The sequence below is a fragment of the Serinus canaria genome, chromosome 25 (assembly GCF_022539315.1).
Source record: "Serinus canaria isolate serCan28SL12 chromosome 25, serCan2020, whole genome shotgun sequence".
In the NCBI taxonomy this organism is placed as follows: domain Eukaryota; kingdom Metazoa; phylum Chordata; class Aves; order Passeriformes; family Fringillidae; genus Serinus; species Serinus canaria.
In genome coordinates, this window is record NC_066338.1 from 2,834,766 (window position 1) to 2,851,319 (window position 16,554).

The following is a 16,554-nucleotide window of genomic DNA, read 5'->3' on the forward strand; positions in this document are numbered from 1 at the left end:
CCAGAGCAGGATGCTCCTGTGCTCGCTGCCATCTCCCAGAAGCTCTGATCCCACCATGCCAGGCAGATGGGGACCCACCTCACGCCCTCCCCCGCTGGAAGAAAAGCTAGTCCCAAGCGATGTCCTCAGCTGTCTCCAAGGGCACTGTCCCATCCATGCTGCAGCTGGTCCCAAGCACTTCCTGATCCAGACTGGTCCCCACCTGGAACAGTTCCTCTAGAAAAAAAACCCAAGAAATTATTGAAAATAGATTACAGACAAAAAGGGGAAACAAGAAAAAAGGTAAAAAATCTTATCTCTGCCAGGGCCTTGAGGAAGGCCCAACCCCTGCATGGAAGGAAAAACCCACACACAGGTGAGGGAAGCCCAAGGCTTTCTCCCTTCCCCCCTGCACTGCCTCCCACAATAACGCTTATCCCAAAGCAAACAGGGGCAGTAGAGCAGTCCAAGCCCTTCCTTGCCTGCACAGCAAAGCAGCCCCAGCTCCAGCAGGTTCTGGAGTCCCACCTCTGCTCCCACCATGGGGGTTTGTTTGTGCCGGGCTGGCTGCCCCAGCCCCAGCCCAGAGCACGGTGGGTGCTGGGGGCTGTTGGCAGAGCCAGGAGCCCACTCCCATTTCATACCCAGCCCAGCCCATCCCCCCAGCCCTGCCAAAACCAGCTGGGCAGCCGACTGAAGGATCAGCTGCACCCGCCTCAGCAAAGGGGGAACCTTTGGTTCCTGGCCAGGCTGTGCAATGCCCAAATCTGGGGGCATCCCCCTGGGTGTGGACTCATCTGCAAATTCGCTGTGGAGCCTGGCTTTGGAGAAGCTGCCACAATCAAAGTCCATCATCTTCAGCTGGCCCGTGGCCAGGTCCAGGAAGAGGTTGCCATCCTTGATATCATCCTTGCTGTCTCCAGCAGCAGCAGTCCCACCTGGCACAGCGTCTCCAGGAGCTCCTTCTCCTTCCCTGGGGTGAGACCAGGCTGTCAGGGTTCTGCCCAGGGCCCCAGCTGTCAGGGAACCAGGACAAGCAAAACTAGCTTGGATGGTGGCCACCAGTGCTGGGCAGAGCAGCTCAACTCCAGCACAAGGGCTGTGTGCTCCCATCTGATGAGCCCTGGGCAGTGACAGAGGCAGGTAAAAAAAAGTCTGGCTTCCTTTGCTTCTGATGCCCAAGGCATGTGTGGAGCTGTAACTTACCAGGGCCCTGCATCACAGTGTGCCTGTGGCTCTCTCCCTTCTTCTAGGGCAGATGAATATCCTGCATCCAAGGATGACAGAGCAGCTCTTCTAATGAGGGCCTTTCAGAGTCCAGCATGGATAAACACCGCCTGATCAGATCTTGGCACTCTGGGCAGAGAAACCACAAACCGCCGGTCAGTTGGAGAAGGCTCCTGTTGGCTTTGCCTCACTATTCCCGTGCCCAGGCCATGCTGGATGTGCTCAGAGCTGGGCCTAAGCTTTCCCATCCATTCCCTGTTTTGGAGGAGAGCAGGACAGCAGGACATGTGCCACCTCCTCAGCAGCTGCCAGAGCAGGATGCTCACGAGCCTGCTGCTGTCTCCCAGCACTGGTATTCCCCCCATGCCCAGAGATGAGGATCCACCTTGAGAGAGCCCTTGTGGCAGCGAGAGTTGATGGTCCCAGCTGATGTTCTGGCCCCTCCTGAAAGGGTGCTTCCCACAGACCATCTGGTGCAGCAGGATGCCCAGGGACCAGATGGTAGCTGGCTTGCCATAGTACCAGCCAAAGTGGGTCCATTCCGGGGGGCTGTATGAGCGTGTTCCTGTGGAATACAGATGGAGTTCATCAGGGGGATGCTGCTGCTCCCAGAGCCTGGCCCCAGCATCCCTGGGTGTGCAGGGTCTGCTCCAGTGGCACACGGGGTGACCCACTGCCCTCTCACCAGCACCTGGGACTTGTGTATAAACTTGGGGTTGGAAAAGAAACCACTGGTACTGGAAGAGGGCAGCAGAAGAAGCCCTGGCAAGGCCCAACCATGAAAAGGAAAAACCCACTAAGTGCTAGGAAAAAACCATGCCTTCATCCTCCCTGCCTGCATTGCTCCAAAAAACCTTATGAACCCAAGACAAACCAGGGGAGTGGAGCAGTCCAAGCCCTTTCTCACCTGCACACCAAACTGTCTGGGGCACAGGTTTTGGCACCCCCTCTCTGTTACTGCCACCCACCCACGGGTGTTTTTGTCAGGCTGGCTGCCCCAGCCCCAGCCTCAGTCATGGGCAGAGTGGGGGGCAAAGGCTGCCAGCAGGGCTGGAAGCTGGCTCCCCACCCAGCCCTGAGCAAAAGCAAATTGGCTGAAATCTCAGTGTCATGAAGGGCAGCAAAAGGGAGAATCCCTGCTGCCACACCCAGCTTGGGCTGTGAGATGTTGGGCCATGAGATGCTGGGAGCAGGAGCACACCCTGTGTGGGCTCACCTGCATAGTGAGGTGGCCAGGTCAACCAGGATGTTCTCTGGTTTGATGTCCCTGTGCAGGACCCCACAGCTGGTGCAGTGCTGCACGGCCTCCAGCACCTGGCGGAACAGCTCCCGCGCCACCTCCTCGGGCAGGAACCGCCGTGCCCGAATGAAATGCTGCAGGTCCTGACACTGCTCCGGGCGCTCCAGCACCATCAAGACGTCGTTGGGGAGCTCAAGCCACTCCAGCAGCTGAACCACACCAGGGAAGCCAGTGGACACCTTGGCCAGCAGCACGATCTCCAGGGGTGCGCTGGTGCCGTCGGGCTGCGGGAGGAGCACGATGCCGTCAGTGGGGCTGATGCCGTGCCGGGGCTCGGGAAGCCCTCAGCCAGCCCGGGATGCTCTGTGCCCTGCGCTGGCCCCACGCCTGCTCTCTCTCGAGGCATCCTGGCCGCTTCCACCCTGCCGGGCCTCGGCTCATCCCCACCCGGCACGGCCCGGCTCTTCCCGCTGGCCCCGCTCACTCACCAGCTCGCCCCAGTGCCGGACGCGCTCCCGGGGCACCCTTTTGATGGCCACCTGCAAGCCAAAGTGAGCAGCGGTCTCAGCTCGCCGCCCGCCTTGCCCAGCCCCATCCTCCGCCTTCCTCCCTCCTCCTCCTCCCTCTCTTCCTCCTGCGCCTGTCGCCGGCCCCGCCGCTCACCGGGGCTCCGTCCGAGAGCCGCGTGGCCGCGAAGACGCTGCCGAAGCCGCCGCGCCCCAGCAGCGAGCCCAGCCGGTGCTGCTCCTTCAGGCCCTGCTGCGCCTTCCCTGCCGGCGGGACGCGGCTGTCAGCGCTCGGCCCGGGGCCGGCAACGGCCCCCGAGTGTCCCTCAAGCGCCCCGGGCCGGCCATCCCCAGGCGTTCGCTCCCTGCAACGGGACAGCGGCGGCTCGGGGCCGGCGGCCGCGCTGCCGAGCGGCGGAGCTCCGGCCGGGCAAGCGGCAGTGGAGGCAGCGGGAGCGGCCGCGCCACCTGTGTCCTCCTCGGGCCCCGGTAGGAGCCGGGGTCGGGGCCGGGGCCGGGGCCGGTGTCGGATCCGGAGCCGGGCTCGGGCCAGGCGGAGCCAAAGGGAGGCGATGCCGCCCCGGCCCCAGGCACTGATGCCCGCCCAGCAGCGCCACCGCCAGTACGACCAGAGCCGGCCGGAGGCGAGACCGCGGCGGGACGCCCGGGGCCGGGGACGGGGCAGCCCCGCCCGGGGCCGGGCCGGGGGCAGGGCCCGACCGGGCATGGGGAGAGAGAGCCTGGGAGAGAAGGGGACCCCGGGGAAGGGAGACCGGTAGAGGGTGCGGGACTGTGGGAGAGGGAGAGGACGAGCGAGAGGGACTTGTCAAAGTCGCTGCTTTCGCTGCTGCTTTTTCTGCTGCTGCCACTGCAATGAAGCGCCGGGGCCGTTTGTCTCTGTGTCCGTTTGTCCGTTGCCCACTCTCCCGCGTGCCGAGCTCCGCACTCCCCGGGGGCAGCCCCTGAGCCTGTCCAAACACGGGAACTTTGCCGTGTTCAGCCAAGACCCAGAGTCTGGACTCCTGCACAGTGGCACAGGAATCCCCTCAGTCCCTGCTGTGCATTGTCCCTGCTGAGGGTCAAACACTATCGGAGCGCATTCCCTGAATGCTGAATTTTTACCTGACCCAGGCACTGCACTTACCTCTCCAGCATTGCTTTCCAAAGAAAACCAGGGGAAGGAAAACTGTATGTAGCTCATGGTATTTGACAGTGTCTAAAACTTGCCAAGTCATGCATCTTAGAAGTGAGATCCATTTGGAATTAATGGGATGGAGAAGAAGTGCAAGATGGAAAAGGGGAGCATAAAAATAAATAGAGTAAAACATCTCAGATAGTTTCTTTCTGTTTTCATTTCATTTCATTTCTTAAAAGCTCTTTCAGTTTTCCCATCTTCTTCTCCTCAGTCCTCTTTGCTCTTTCCACGAATCTTTCCTGGAGAATGAGGTACTGCTTCTGTCACAAGATGTGCCACCAACTGCAGCTCCTCTTGGCTTTCCACACTGTGTGTGCAGCATGACTCTTGCAGCAAAGCAGGACAAATATTTGAAGAACTTGACAGCTTCTTCTTTCTTCTCCTTGTGGGCTGGGCAGTTGTGCCACTGGTAAGGTTTTCAATGTTACTGTTTTACCCTAAGAAAACATGATGGGCTACAAGGAATTGTTAGGGAATGCAAGCCTGACTGAATGCAGAGAAAGAATCTCCAGAGCCTGCAGCCAGAAGTGGAGAGCTGTGGGATAATCATTCCATCATCCCCATGGACATCTTGAAAGTGATCTAGAAGATGAAAATGGGCTGACCGAGGGAGTTTGTTTCAGTGTTCAGTTCAGATGCTTCTACATCTCATGCATTGATATGAATCAAGAGTACAGTCAGTTCATGAAAGGCACCAGAACATGCTGGACCTGTCAGGAGATGACTGAAAGAATCTGAAAAGGAGAAATGCAGGGAATGACTTGGTGAGCTTTGTCTATAAAAAGGGTCATTTTTTCCTAATAATTTCTGATCAATTCCCTCTGCTTTGTCTTTTCCAACAAGTCCGTTTTCATCCCAGATTCCCCATAAAATGGGAACCCTGAGCTTGTGGAAGTGCCTGAAAGATGCCCTGTTCCTCTGCAGGGACCCTGAGGCTGAAGCAGGAGCCTGAGCCCTCTCTGGGGAAGCCTCCTCCGAGCTGGAATTTGTGCCATGCTGGGAGAGGAGGAGGAGGGGGAGAGCGCTGGTGCTGTGTGGCAGGAGCAGGAGGTTTGGGCCGCAGGACATTCCGTCTGCGCCGCTGCCCCGCAATGGGCGGCCGTGCCCGGGGCTCTGGGCCAGGCCCCGCGTGCGCTGAGCTCCCGACACTGCGGGAGCTCCCCGGGCTGGGCTCAGCTTCCCGCTGGGACTGGGCAGCAGGCTGGGCTCCAGCTGGGATCAGCAGCAGCTGGAAATACCTCTGCGCATCTCCACTTGCTGCTGCTGCTGCTCAGAAGAAATAATGAAGCAGGTCAAGAAGTTCTGATTTCTCTTACTCCTGGTGGATTTTTTTCATTTGATTTGACACTTGAGAGGCAATTTCTGTGATTTTATTTCAGCAGCAGCAGCAACAGGGCTGTGTTTGAGCACTGTGAATGTGGCCTGTGTGGCTTTAATTCTCCTTGACTTAGTGCTCAGGGACTTTAGGGGATTTCAGGATCTGCTAATCATGATGCCTGTGACCAAAAGCCTGAGTTCACCTATTGCTGGCCGGGGGTCTATGTACAAAATCACAAACAGAATGGGACTGCTGAGGAACGTTTCTTGAGGTGTTTATTTTCCAGCATCAGTCTCATTACATTGTTATGACAATGGGAAGATGCCAGCAGTTTGCGTCCTCGGCAGCAGACAAAGAACTCAATGTTACAACTTACTTTAAAATTTTTTTTACCAATCACACAAAGCAAAAGCATATTGACAGTAGTTCTATCCTACCATTAGAAGCACACGTACCTTCGGTTAAAACAATGCCTGATTCTTTTGCATACAATGCCTGCTTGTAAGCCTTAAAATACAATGCTCAGAGCTCATTTATTAAGCTCAGTACTTCCTAATATCAGGCTAGATATACTTTTCTGCAGCTTAGGGAGTTTTGCTAGCGAAGTGTTAGTACACAAACCATTGTTCTATTTGCCCATATTTTCCTACTTCTTATTTGACTTTTCTGCTGCCCTATCTCATGGTTACCGCTTTGCTCTAATCACAGTTCGGCTGTTACTGAGGCCTGCCTTTTGCAACTTTCCCAAACCCCTCTGATTTTAAGGATTCCCACATTCACCATCAAGAAAGCACTCTGGGTAGCACTGATCAAAAAAGGCAATTGCAGTTTTACAGATAAATTTCAAGTGGAAAGCAGAAGAGGGGTAAGAGGAGCCATGATCTCCAATTGCCAAGGCAAAGGCAGCAGCAGCCTCCTGCTGTCACCTCAGGGTGAGTAAAGCAGTGCTGAAAACAGCGCTGGACCCGATCCTTTCTTTCTCTGCAGGCTGGGTCAGGGCAGCACAGGCGGGCCCTGCACAGTCAGGGCTGTGTGTGGGTGATTGCTGCTCTACTCCAGAACTGAGCTGGAAAAAGCCCTTGGGAGCCGAGGCAGGAGCAGGCGGGAAGGGGCCGGCGCTGCTGCTGCTCCTGGCCGGGAGCCCCACATCTGCCCTGCCCAACTCCAGCCTCTCCTTCCCAGCCCTGCTGTGGCTGTAAGGCCGGAGTGCTCTGGCAGCTTGGTCACTGTCCTGCTGTGTGTCCCTGCTGTGGCCACAGGCAGGGACAGGCCATAGGCACTGCTGGGACACAGCTGGGCTCCAGCACAGCAGCTCCATCAGCCAAGGGCATCTCCTGAGGGCAGGGCAGGGAGGCTTTGCTCTCCTCCAGAGCTGCTGTCAGCAGTGTGCCCCAGGAATGCCCTGGCACAGCAAAGCCCAGTGCCTGGGGCAGAGGGGAGTGTGCAGGGGGGCTGACAGCAGTGTCCTGGCACAGCCAGAGCTCCTGGCATGGACCTGAGGGAGCAGCAGAGCAGGGCCTGGGCTGTGTCTTTGTTCTGAGGACAGCCTGGGAAGGTGCCCCAAGGCAATTGTCCCACACAGCCCCTGCAACCACCATTGCCAGCACTGGCCTCTGCCCACCTGCAGGAGGTTGTTTGTCCCTGCACGGAGGGACACCAAGTGACCAGGCCAGCTGGCCATATTTGCTCTGTCCTGAGGAGATCTCAGCAGTGCATGGTGTGTGTGGGTGGGGAGATGAACCCCAGTGAGCACATACACCATCAGCAGCACCCGGGGGTGGCACAATTCCAGTGGCACAAACAGTGCCTTGAGGCCACTTCACTCTGAGAGTAAAGTCCTCTGCAAAACCACCTGAACTCTTTGCTAGGCGGTGCTGAGGATTGCATGGAGAGAAACATCCAGGGCAGGGAGGCTCCCGAGGAAGCGCTCAGGTGTCCAGGGGTGGCTTTATGGTGCTGAATTGTATCCCCATGTGTCTGTTTAGGGCAGAAATAAGTTCTGCACCTTTAAGACTGGTCCCAAGAATAAAGGCAGGGAAGTGACAGGGTGCAGTTTGTGTGTGCAGAAGCTTCATTGTCACTGCCCCGGAATTCTTTCTCTCTCTCTGCGTGTTGATCTGCAGCACAGGCAGCAAGCAGGAGAGAGCTCTCCTTTGCTTTTAGTTTATTTTAGCTAGCTGATGCAGAGAAAGTCTCTGGACTGTGGTTTTTCCTTTCCTTGGAACTGTTCAGCCCTGCTCTGGACCAATAACCCAGAAGAACCCTGGGAGCTCAGGCCAGTGGCCCACCAGGGCCTGGGAGGAGACATTCCAGTGTCAGAGGGACTGACAGAGACTGAGGGAGCCGAGCCACAGCCCAGGGAAGGGCTCTGCAAACCACAGAAGGACTTTCTGAATTTGCCATCTCTTCAGAACAGCAGGAGGTTTCATTTGTTTAATATTATCTTTCATTTTTTTCATGTTTGTGAGTACTTTGCTTGTTAAATAAACAGTTTTTTCCTCTTTTCTCAAAGGAGATTTTTGTCTCCTACACAAGTGGGGGGAGGGGCTGCTTGATCTTGCTTTCCAGAGGGACCCCATTGGAGGCTTCCTCCCTAAATTTGACCTAAACCAGGACATCAGGGCAGCCCAGGACTGCACGGAGACACCACTGGAGTGGGGGTCTGTGGGGAGAAATCAGAGCTGCCTCCCTTCTGAACCACCCTGAAGACCTGGACAGGGCTGTGCTGTGTTCTGGGCACTGACCTGGAACTGAGGGATGTGGAAAAGGCCTTTGTTGTCAGGGCTGTTGAGAAGGCTGGGCAGTGTCACTGTGGGACCTCTCTCAAACCCCTTGGAAAGGCCAGAGCCAGCCCAGAGGGTCCTGGGCACTTGGGAAGGGCAGACATGGAACCAGTCTGCAAACAGGGCAGAGAGGGGGACTGGGAGAGTCACAGCCTGGTCAGGCTCAGCACGGAAGGGGATGTGGCAAATCCTCCTGCAGCCATTCCAGGCACTGGCAGGACAGGGCAGGGACTGCAGAACCCACAGTGGGAGGGAAAAGAAGGGGATGTTGTGTGCCCAGACTTCAGCCAGGCCAGGGACAGGGTCTGCTGTGGTCTGCTCAGAGCCAGACTGGAGAGAGCTGGGTAGAAGGAGTGGAACATGGGGTGGGTGGAAATTTGGCTGAACAATGAGGGTCAAATGTCATCCATGGCACGGAGTCCTCTTGGCAGCCACGCCCTGGTGACATCCCTCAGTGACCAGCCCTTGACCACCAGGGTGGAATATTTCTATTGTCTCTACAAGGGCATGAAATGCACTTTCAATTCCTTTGTGGATGCTGCCAAATTGCAGGGAGTCTGTGACCAAACTCATCTAGAAAATGGTGAGTGCAAAACATTATTGGGCAAAATGACTGAGTTGGGTAAATTTGTCTCGCCATCAGGCGCCAAGCAAGCCACAAGAAAGGGCAGAAAAAATTTATGCATCAGAAGAAAGGCAGCTCAATAGGGAAAACTCAAACTCAACCAAAAAAAAAAAATGAACTCAACCGAAAAAACCAAAGCAAGACCCACGCACAGCAACACAAAAACCCCACAAACAAACCAACCACAAAATAAGGCCACAAACAGACGTAAAGCAAATCCACAGGGAATCTCCAATCAGCACAAAATGTTTGACCACCTTCTGGCAGGAGAGGATTCTGTATGTGTAGGAGCTGTTTTGAAAGAAAAATATCTTTAAAAAAAAAGTCCCCAACTCCCCCTTGTCCCCCACTTCTCTCAGTGGATTGCTGATCATGGTGTGACATGGAATGGAACATCCCTTGGGTCAGTCCAGCCCAGCTGTCCCATCCCTGTTCCCCAGGAACACCTGCCCACCCCAGGCCCATGGGTTGGGGGTTTGCAGATGCCTCATGTGGGGCGAGCACTGAGACAAGGACAGGAGAACAGAACAACATTTACTCTTGCCAAGGACAGCAGAACAGAACAGCACAACCTTGGAGAAACTGATTTGGATGTACCTCTGGCAAACAGAAGTGACACAAAATGCAAGCAGGATGCCAGCTCAGCTCTGCAAGGCTGACAGAACAGAAGTTATGCTGAACAATAATATTGCCCTTACTCAAAAGGGGGATCAAGAACAGCCACCTAAAAAAGACACAGTCTGTTGAGGACAGATCCCAAAGAACCATGAAAGGATATGTGATAAGGGGTGCAACTATGTTAAATAAACTTAAATGAAGTGAGGATAGCTAATGGATACATAATCAGTGTGTGTGATAAAAACCCTGTTCATTTAATGCTCAGTGCACCCAAATGGAGGAAGGATGCCCCAAGTGACCACCGTGCTGTAATAAAGAATACCTGATTTCAAATACTCAAAACTCTGTTTAGCAGTTTCTATCCTGTGGGTTTCAGTATCAGTGGTGTCCTTGACTCCATTATGCCCCACACTTTCACAGTGGCCCCTTGGTTCCATGAGGCCCTGCTGTGTAACAATGGACCCTTGGTTCCCTTTGGGTTCTGTACTGTCAAAATGACCTCCTTGGATCTGCAGTGCCACAATGCTCTCCTTGGTTCCACGAGGCCCTGGAGTGTCACAACAGCCCCGTGGTTCCATGAACTGCCAGAGTGTCACCCTGGTCTCTTGGATCTGCAGTGTCACAATGGACAATTGGTCACAAGCAGCCCTGCTGTGTCACCATGAATATTTGGTTCCATGGGGCCCCACAGTGTCACAACGGCCCCTTGGTTCCACGAGGTTTCACAGCATCTCCATGGTCTCCTTGGATCTGCAGTATCTCTATGGACCATTGGTTCCATCTGGCCCTGCTGTGTCACAGTGGTTCCTTGGTTCCATGAAGCCCCACTGTAAAACAATGGAATCTTGGTCCCGTGAGGTTCTGTACTGTCACAGTGGTCTCCTTGGTTCTGGACTGTGACAATAAACCCTTGGTTCCATGAGGTTCCATGGTGTCACAATGGTCTCCTTGGTTCCATGAGGTTCCATGATGTCACAATGGTCTCCTTGGTTCCTCAAGGCCTTGCTGTGTCACAATGGACCTATGGCTCCATGAGCTTCCATGGTGTCACCATGGTCTCCTCAGATCCACACTGTCACAATGGACAATTGGCTCCATGGGCCCCTGCTGTGTCACAATAAACCCTTAGTGCCATGAGGTTCTGTGGTGTCACAATGCTCTGCCTGGTTAAGCGGGGCCCTGGAGTGTCAGAATGGCTGCTTGGTTCCATGAGCTTCCAAAGCATCAACAATGGCCTCCTTGTTTCTGCAGTGTCAAAATGGACCCTGGTTCCATGAGGTCCCTAAATGTCACTGGTGTCCTGGGTTCCATGTGGCCCTGCTGTGTCACCACGGCCCCTTGCTTCCATGAGTTTCTGTACTGTCAGCAGTGGTTCCTTTGTTCCAATGAGGCCATGCTGTGTCACCATGGACCCTGGGTTCCATGAAGTTCTTCAGTGTCACAATGGCCCCTTGGATCCATGATGTCCCATAGTGTCACCATGGTGTCCTTGGATCCACACTGCCATAACAGACCATTGTTGCAGCCAAAATAGCTGCTAGTAAAGCCCAGGGTAGGGAAGCAAAAAGGGCCTTTGCATGGTATCCACAGATGTTTAATTCAGCCGTGCAGTGAGATTTTCAGGGTCACAAGGCAGGACTCCTGGGGGCAGTCCAGGTTCCTGTATCTCCAGAGGTGGAGGCTGATCAGTGCCATGGGGGCAGTACAAAGATGGGGGCCAAGGGGGGAATAGGGAGGGAGTGGCTGAGGGACACAGAACAAGGGGAAGGAGCCAATGGGGTCAAACAGCTTTTGAGGGAAGCTTCTTGTGTCTCCCTAACCAAGGGAATGCCTCTCAGGGTCTCCACAGCTGCAGAGTGTCAAAATGGCCCCTTGGTTCTTTTAGGCTCCTCAGGATCACAGTGGCCCCTTGGCTGCATGAGGCCCAGCTGTGTCACATGGCCCCTTGCTTCCATTGGGCCCCACAGCATCACAATTGTCCCCCCGGGGTTCCATGAGGCCCTGTAATGTCACAATGGACCTTTGGTTCCATGAGTCCCACATTGTTCCAAGACTCCTTAGTTCCATGGAGCCCTGTACTGTCACAATTGTCCCTTGGTTCTGTGGTGCCAGACAGTGCCACAATTGCCCTTTGGCCCAACAGGGCCTCATAGTGTCACAATGGACTCCTTGGTTCCATGGGGACACAAAGTGCCACAATGGCCCTTTGGTTTCACAGGGCCTCAAAGTGTAAAAATGGCCTCCATGGTTTTATGAGGCCCTCCTGTGTCAAAATGGATTTTTGTTTCCATGATGCCCCACAGTGTCACAATGCTCTCCTTGGTTCTGCACTAGAAGAATCTCCCCTTGGACCCTCGGAGCCCCACACTGTCACTACTGTGCCCTTGGTGCCATGAGGCCTTGCAGTGCCACAATGCTCATTTTGTTCCACGATGCCCGATGATGTGTCATAAAGGTGTCATGGTTTGAGCCTGGCACAATGCCAGTGCCCCCACGAGAACACCTCCTTCCCTGGCACCTACTGTGAGATGTGATCAGAGACAGAGCAAAGCAGGCTCCAACTTAAGATTAAAAGGAAAAAAAAACATTTATTAACCTACAACTACAAAGGAAGACACACAAAACACATAGAACACAAGATGAAAACCTTCCAAATTCTTCCTCCTCCCCCCACCAAATTTCCAATTCCACTGCCACCCTTCAGATAATCGATTCTCAGTCTCTCAAGAAGAGAGGAGTCCCTCTTGCGCCACATGACTTCCGTGTCCAGTGCTCTCACAACTGCACATGGATCAGAGCTGCTTCTAGGGTTTTTCATTTTAAGGATACTTTGACCAGTTCCAAAGGGAGCACAGTCCTCCTCCTTTTGGGACACCTGTCCCCCCCAAATTTCACCCCCTGGGGCCGAGGGGTCTCTTGAACAGAGATCGTCTTCTTCTTCTTCTCTTCTTCGAAGCGGAGGGCACCACCACCACCCTCCTCACCCGTCGTCTCTGTTCACTCCTCCACATCACTGCACTCTCTTGGCTCTGAGCCATCGCCTCCCCCTAGAATGCAGCCTCTGTGTCACAGAAACACCAGTGGTTCTGCTGTGGCTACACAAGAAAAGTCCAGCCCAAAGCCACTCCATCATCTCCTCCCACCTAGAATTTTCTCAACATCTTCTCAATCTCAACAACTTCTCAATCTCATCAACTTCAGGAGGAATCAGCATTAGCAAGGTTCTCATCTTCCTCGGAGGGGTTAAAAGTCCCAGGCTCTGCCGATTTACTTCATCAACTCCCACGCCTGGCTGCCCTGCTGGGCACCCCCCCTTCTCCTTCACGCCGGGCCACTATCACCGGCACCGGCCCTGTCTCTCTCTCCCTCTCTCCGGGGTGGGGGGGGGGGGGGCGGAATGGAGGATGGCTGCCCGAAGCCCTTGCAATGTTCTCCTCCACCCTTGGGCCCAGGCCTGGCCTACCTCCCTCCGGCCACATGGCTCCCCTCCCCCCTGCCCAGCTCGGCCGGGCCTGGGGGGGGTCTGCTCACTCTCAAGCGGGACTCCAAGAGGAAGTTCCCCTGGGAGATCACAGCTTTTAACCCCTGTTTTCTCAGAGGCGTATCCATGCCCTCAGTGGACAAACCAGGTGCCAATATTAAATCTGAACACCGATTGGCTTGCCCACACCATCACAAAAAACTTCATTTCCTCTTAAACCACGACACTGCACAACGGGCAGGAGGTGGCTCGGGGTCCCCTTCTGGAGTTCAGGGCCACCATTGCGGGACATTCAGGCACCTACCAGTGCATGGCCACCAACCAGGCAGACGAGCATCGCGTGTTCCGGGCACTCAGCCCAGAGCTGGCCCTGGAGGTGACACCGTGGGACACAGGGACACACAGAGACACAGGTGGGGTCACACAGGGTCGCCAGGGAGTGCAGGACCCCTGGGGTGATGGTTGACCCTGATGTGTCCCCCTCTGTTTCTTGCAGTGGCTGCAGGGGTCGGTGGGGCCCTTTTCTTCCTGCTCCTGCTCATGGATGTCATTGTGGCCTGGCACCGGTGGCACCGTGGGGGTGGGTGACAGTGGGGGGATGGGGATCCCAGGGAGCTGTAGAGGCCCTCAAAATTGGGGAACCATATAGTGGCTTCCACAGCCCTAGAACTGTGACCTTGTCTGGGGGTCCTGTAGGGTTTTGGGTGGTGCTGGAGGGTCCTGAAAAGATGTTGAGGGTTCTTTCAGTGGCCCTGGGGGCTTCTGGGAGGTCTCTGTCCCTGCTGGGCTTTGGATCCTTGAGGCTGAGTTGGTCGGGGGCACTGGGGAGGTTCATGAATTCTGGGAGACTTCAGGGATGATTGGGCATCCTGTGGGAAATTGAGGGTCCCGTGGGGGTTCAGGAGACCTGAGAGGGGTCTGGGCCCAGGGACCCCACAGTCACCCCTCTCCTCTTTCCTTTGCAGCTGCCAGGAAGAATCAGGAAAGGTGAGTGGGGGGCTCAAACCACATTCTCCCCTTTTACCCCAACCCCCAAGACCTCCCATTCCCTCCCCCACATCCCCTTTATTCCCCCAGGGCACCCCCGGATCCCCCGGCCCCCCCAGAGGAGGGGGAGGTGCTGTACACCCACGTCGTGGTCACCAGGCGGGCAGCAGGTGAGTATGGAGGGGACACACTCAGAGGGACATGTCACCCATGAGTGTCACCCCACCCAGATCCCACAGCCCGTGTCTCTCGCAGTGTCCCCCCGTGCCACCACACTCCAGGATCCCCAGGTGACCCACGCGGAGCTGCGGGGACCCCAGGGGCAACTGCGGGAACCTGGTGACATCTACGGGAATGTTCTGTGACACACGGGGGAACTGGGGGGCAGTGGGGGTCCCCACCCATGGGCACCCACTCGTGTGTGTGCTGCCACCAAAACTGCCCCTCTTCCTCCCTGTGGGGGCACAAAGATCCCAAAGGGCTGAGAGAAAAACAATTTCCTGAAATAGCAATGAGAGAGAATAAAAGCAACAGCAACAAGGTTCAGAGTCCAAATTGTCACAAAAGGAACAATTTCCAGGGAAAGCCCCCAAAAAGGAACAAACCCTGGATGTATCCCACAGCACAATTCCTCCACCAAGGGAACATGGCAGGGCCCTGGACCTTCCTTGCTCTGATGACCAAAGCGGCCTTCAGGAGGCTCTGGATTCTCTTGTCCCCTGTCCGAAACCCCTCCTGTGCCGTGTTCCACACACGAGGATGTCACAAAGGCCCTGTGAGGGTTCCAGAGCCTCCCCCTTTTCCAGGACAGTCGGGATCAGGCCATGGAACAGGGTGGGGTGCCAGAGACAGGAAAAGTTTGATGTCTGGAGACATTTTGGAACACCTGTGTGTGGCAGGCATGCGTCAAGCCTTGCTTTTGGTGAGACAGGGCCCCATCTGTCCATCAGTCTGTCAGCCGTGGCACACTGGGGACAGTGTGATGCTCTGCCAAGCCAGCTCCTGAGTGGCCGGGTGACCGGAAGTGCCAGCTGGGGAGAGGGCCCTTGGTGGCCTGACTGGCTTAAAGGGCAGAGCATGAGGTGGCCAAGTCCCTGACCCTGTCTCCTCTTGGGGTATCTGTCCCATCCACACTGGAACTCAGGATTTGGCCACTCATTTAAATGAGAAATATCTGCCAAAGAAAGTGGGAACTTTCCTGGAATGGAAAGAAGACCCATGCCTAAAATTTTTTTCATTTCAAAGATTATGGGGCTTTCAGGCAGAAGTGTAGGAAAAGGAATAACAGCTTTTTACATGGAAATTTATAAACCAGAACAGAACCAACAACACAAAACCAAAACTTTCCCTCCTTCTCAGCGCTGTTGGGTTTTCTGGCAGTTATAACCATGGCCAGCAGGGGGCGCTGCAGGGAGCACTCCCGGCCAGCAGGGGGCGCTGCAGGGAGCACTCCCGGCCAGCAGGGGGCGCCCCGGTCGATCTCCATCCCCTCAGGGGCCGTGGCGGCCTTGGACAGAAGGAAGGAGGGGAAATCGCTCCTTTTGCAAACTCACGGGCGCCAATCGGTCCCGGTACCACCACTGGCAGCGGGCAGAAGCTGCCAAGGCAGCAGGTTGGATCCCAGTGCCCAGTGGCAGCGTAGCAGTGTCCTGGGGCCAGGCACATTCCTTAGGGAATACCCATGACCACTGTCCATGATCCCGAATGGAAGGAAGGCAGCACTTGACCCCAGGCAGGTCTCAGGACCACAACAGCTCCTCTGGTGGCTTTACACCACAATTCCTGCAAACCCTCATCTTTCAGGTGAGGAGGACAGGGATGGAGAAGCTTTGGGGACACCTGGAATCCAGAGAGGGTCACTCCCCAGAGCTCCACCGCAGCCACAGGGCAGAGCCACTGCTCGATATTGCTGGACTTTTCCCTCTTATTTGGCAGCTACAGCCTGAACCCAAACATTCTTTCCATGAGGTTCCAGAAAGGCTGCAGGTTTTGTCCAAGAAGGAGGGTCCAGGTCAGGTTAGTGAGGAGGTTGGTGTGGGATTTGCAGTAATCCTGGAGGTCTCTCAGTCCCTTCCCTAGAGGAACAAATGATCAATTGCTGCATTTCCGGACTGGTTCCCTCCGACCTGCCCCTGCAGGGCGGGTTTCCAGCCAGCCCTGCTCTGAAAACCATCAAAGGCCCTCGCAGAGCCACTGCTTGGGCTCCCTTTGGGCTTTGTGCTTCTTGCAGGGCTGAGCAAACCACAGACAGGCCTTTTCCCCCACAGAATTCTCACCTGTGCAGCAGCTCTAAAGCTGCCAGAATCAAAGCCAAGGGGGCAGGGGGGACCCTGAGGTCCTGGCTGCCACCTGGGGCTGGCCAGAGCAGGGCTGCCAATGGCCATCCCTGTGCAGTAGGGCTGGGCCATGGCTGGGCCCCACCTTTGGAGGGCCATTGGCTTCAAGGAGAGGAGTTTGGGAGCTCCCTCCTGCCCTGGGCTCCATTCCGGAGCTGTTCTTGTAGGCTCAGATCCTGCAGGGGACGAGCAAGAAGGGAGAAGTCTGAAACCTCCCGGAGCTGCCACACCAGACAGAACCCCTTGGCCAGCATGTGTC

The 16,554-nt window shown here is 55.6% G+C and overlaps 1 protein-coding gene across 1 annotated transcript; it reads right to left on the minus strand.

Moving 5' to 3' along the window:
• Positions 1–1,186: 1,186 nt before the first annotated feature.
• LOC127060439 (serine/threonine-protein kinase pim-1-like) lies at positions 1,187–3,679 on the minus strand. The gene is given in 5 exon segments (XM_050983689.1): positions 1,187–1,335; positions 1,592–1,805; positions 2,398–2,730; positions 2,935–2,985; positions 3,110–3,679. Coding segments are annotated over 5 exon segments (1,275 nt in total). The 3' UTR covers positions 1,187–1,228.
• Positions 3,680–16,554: the final 12,875 nt, after the last annotated feature.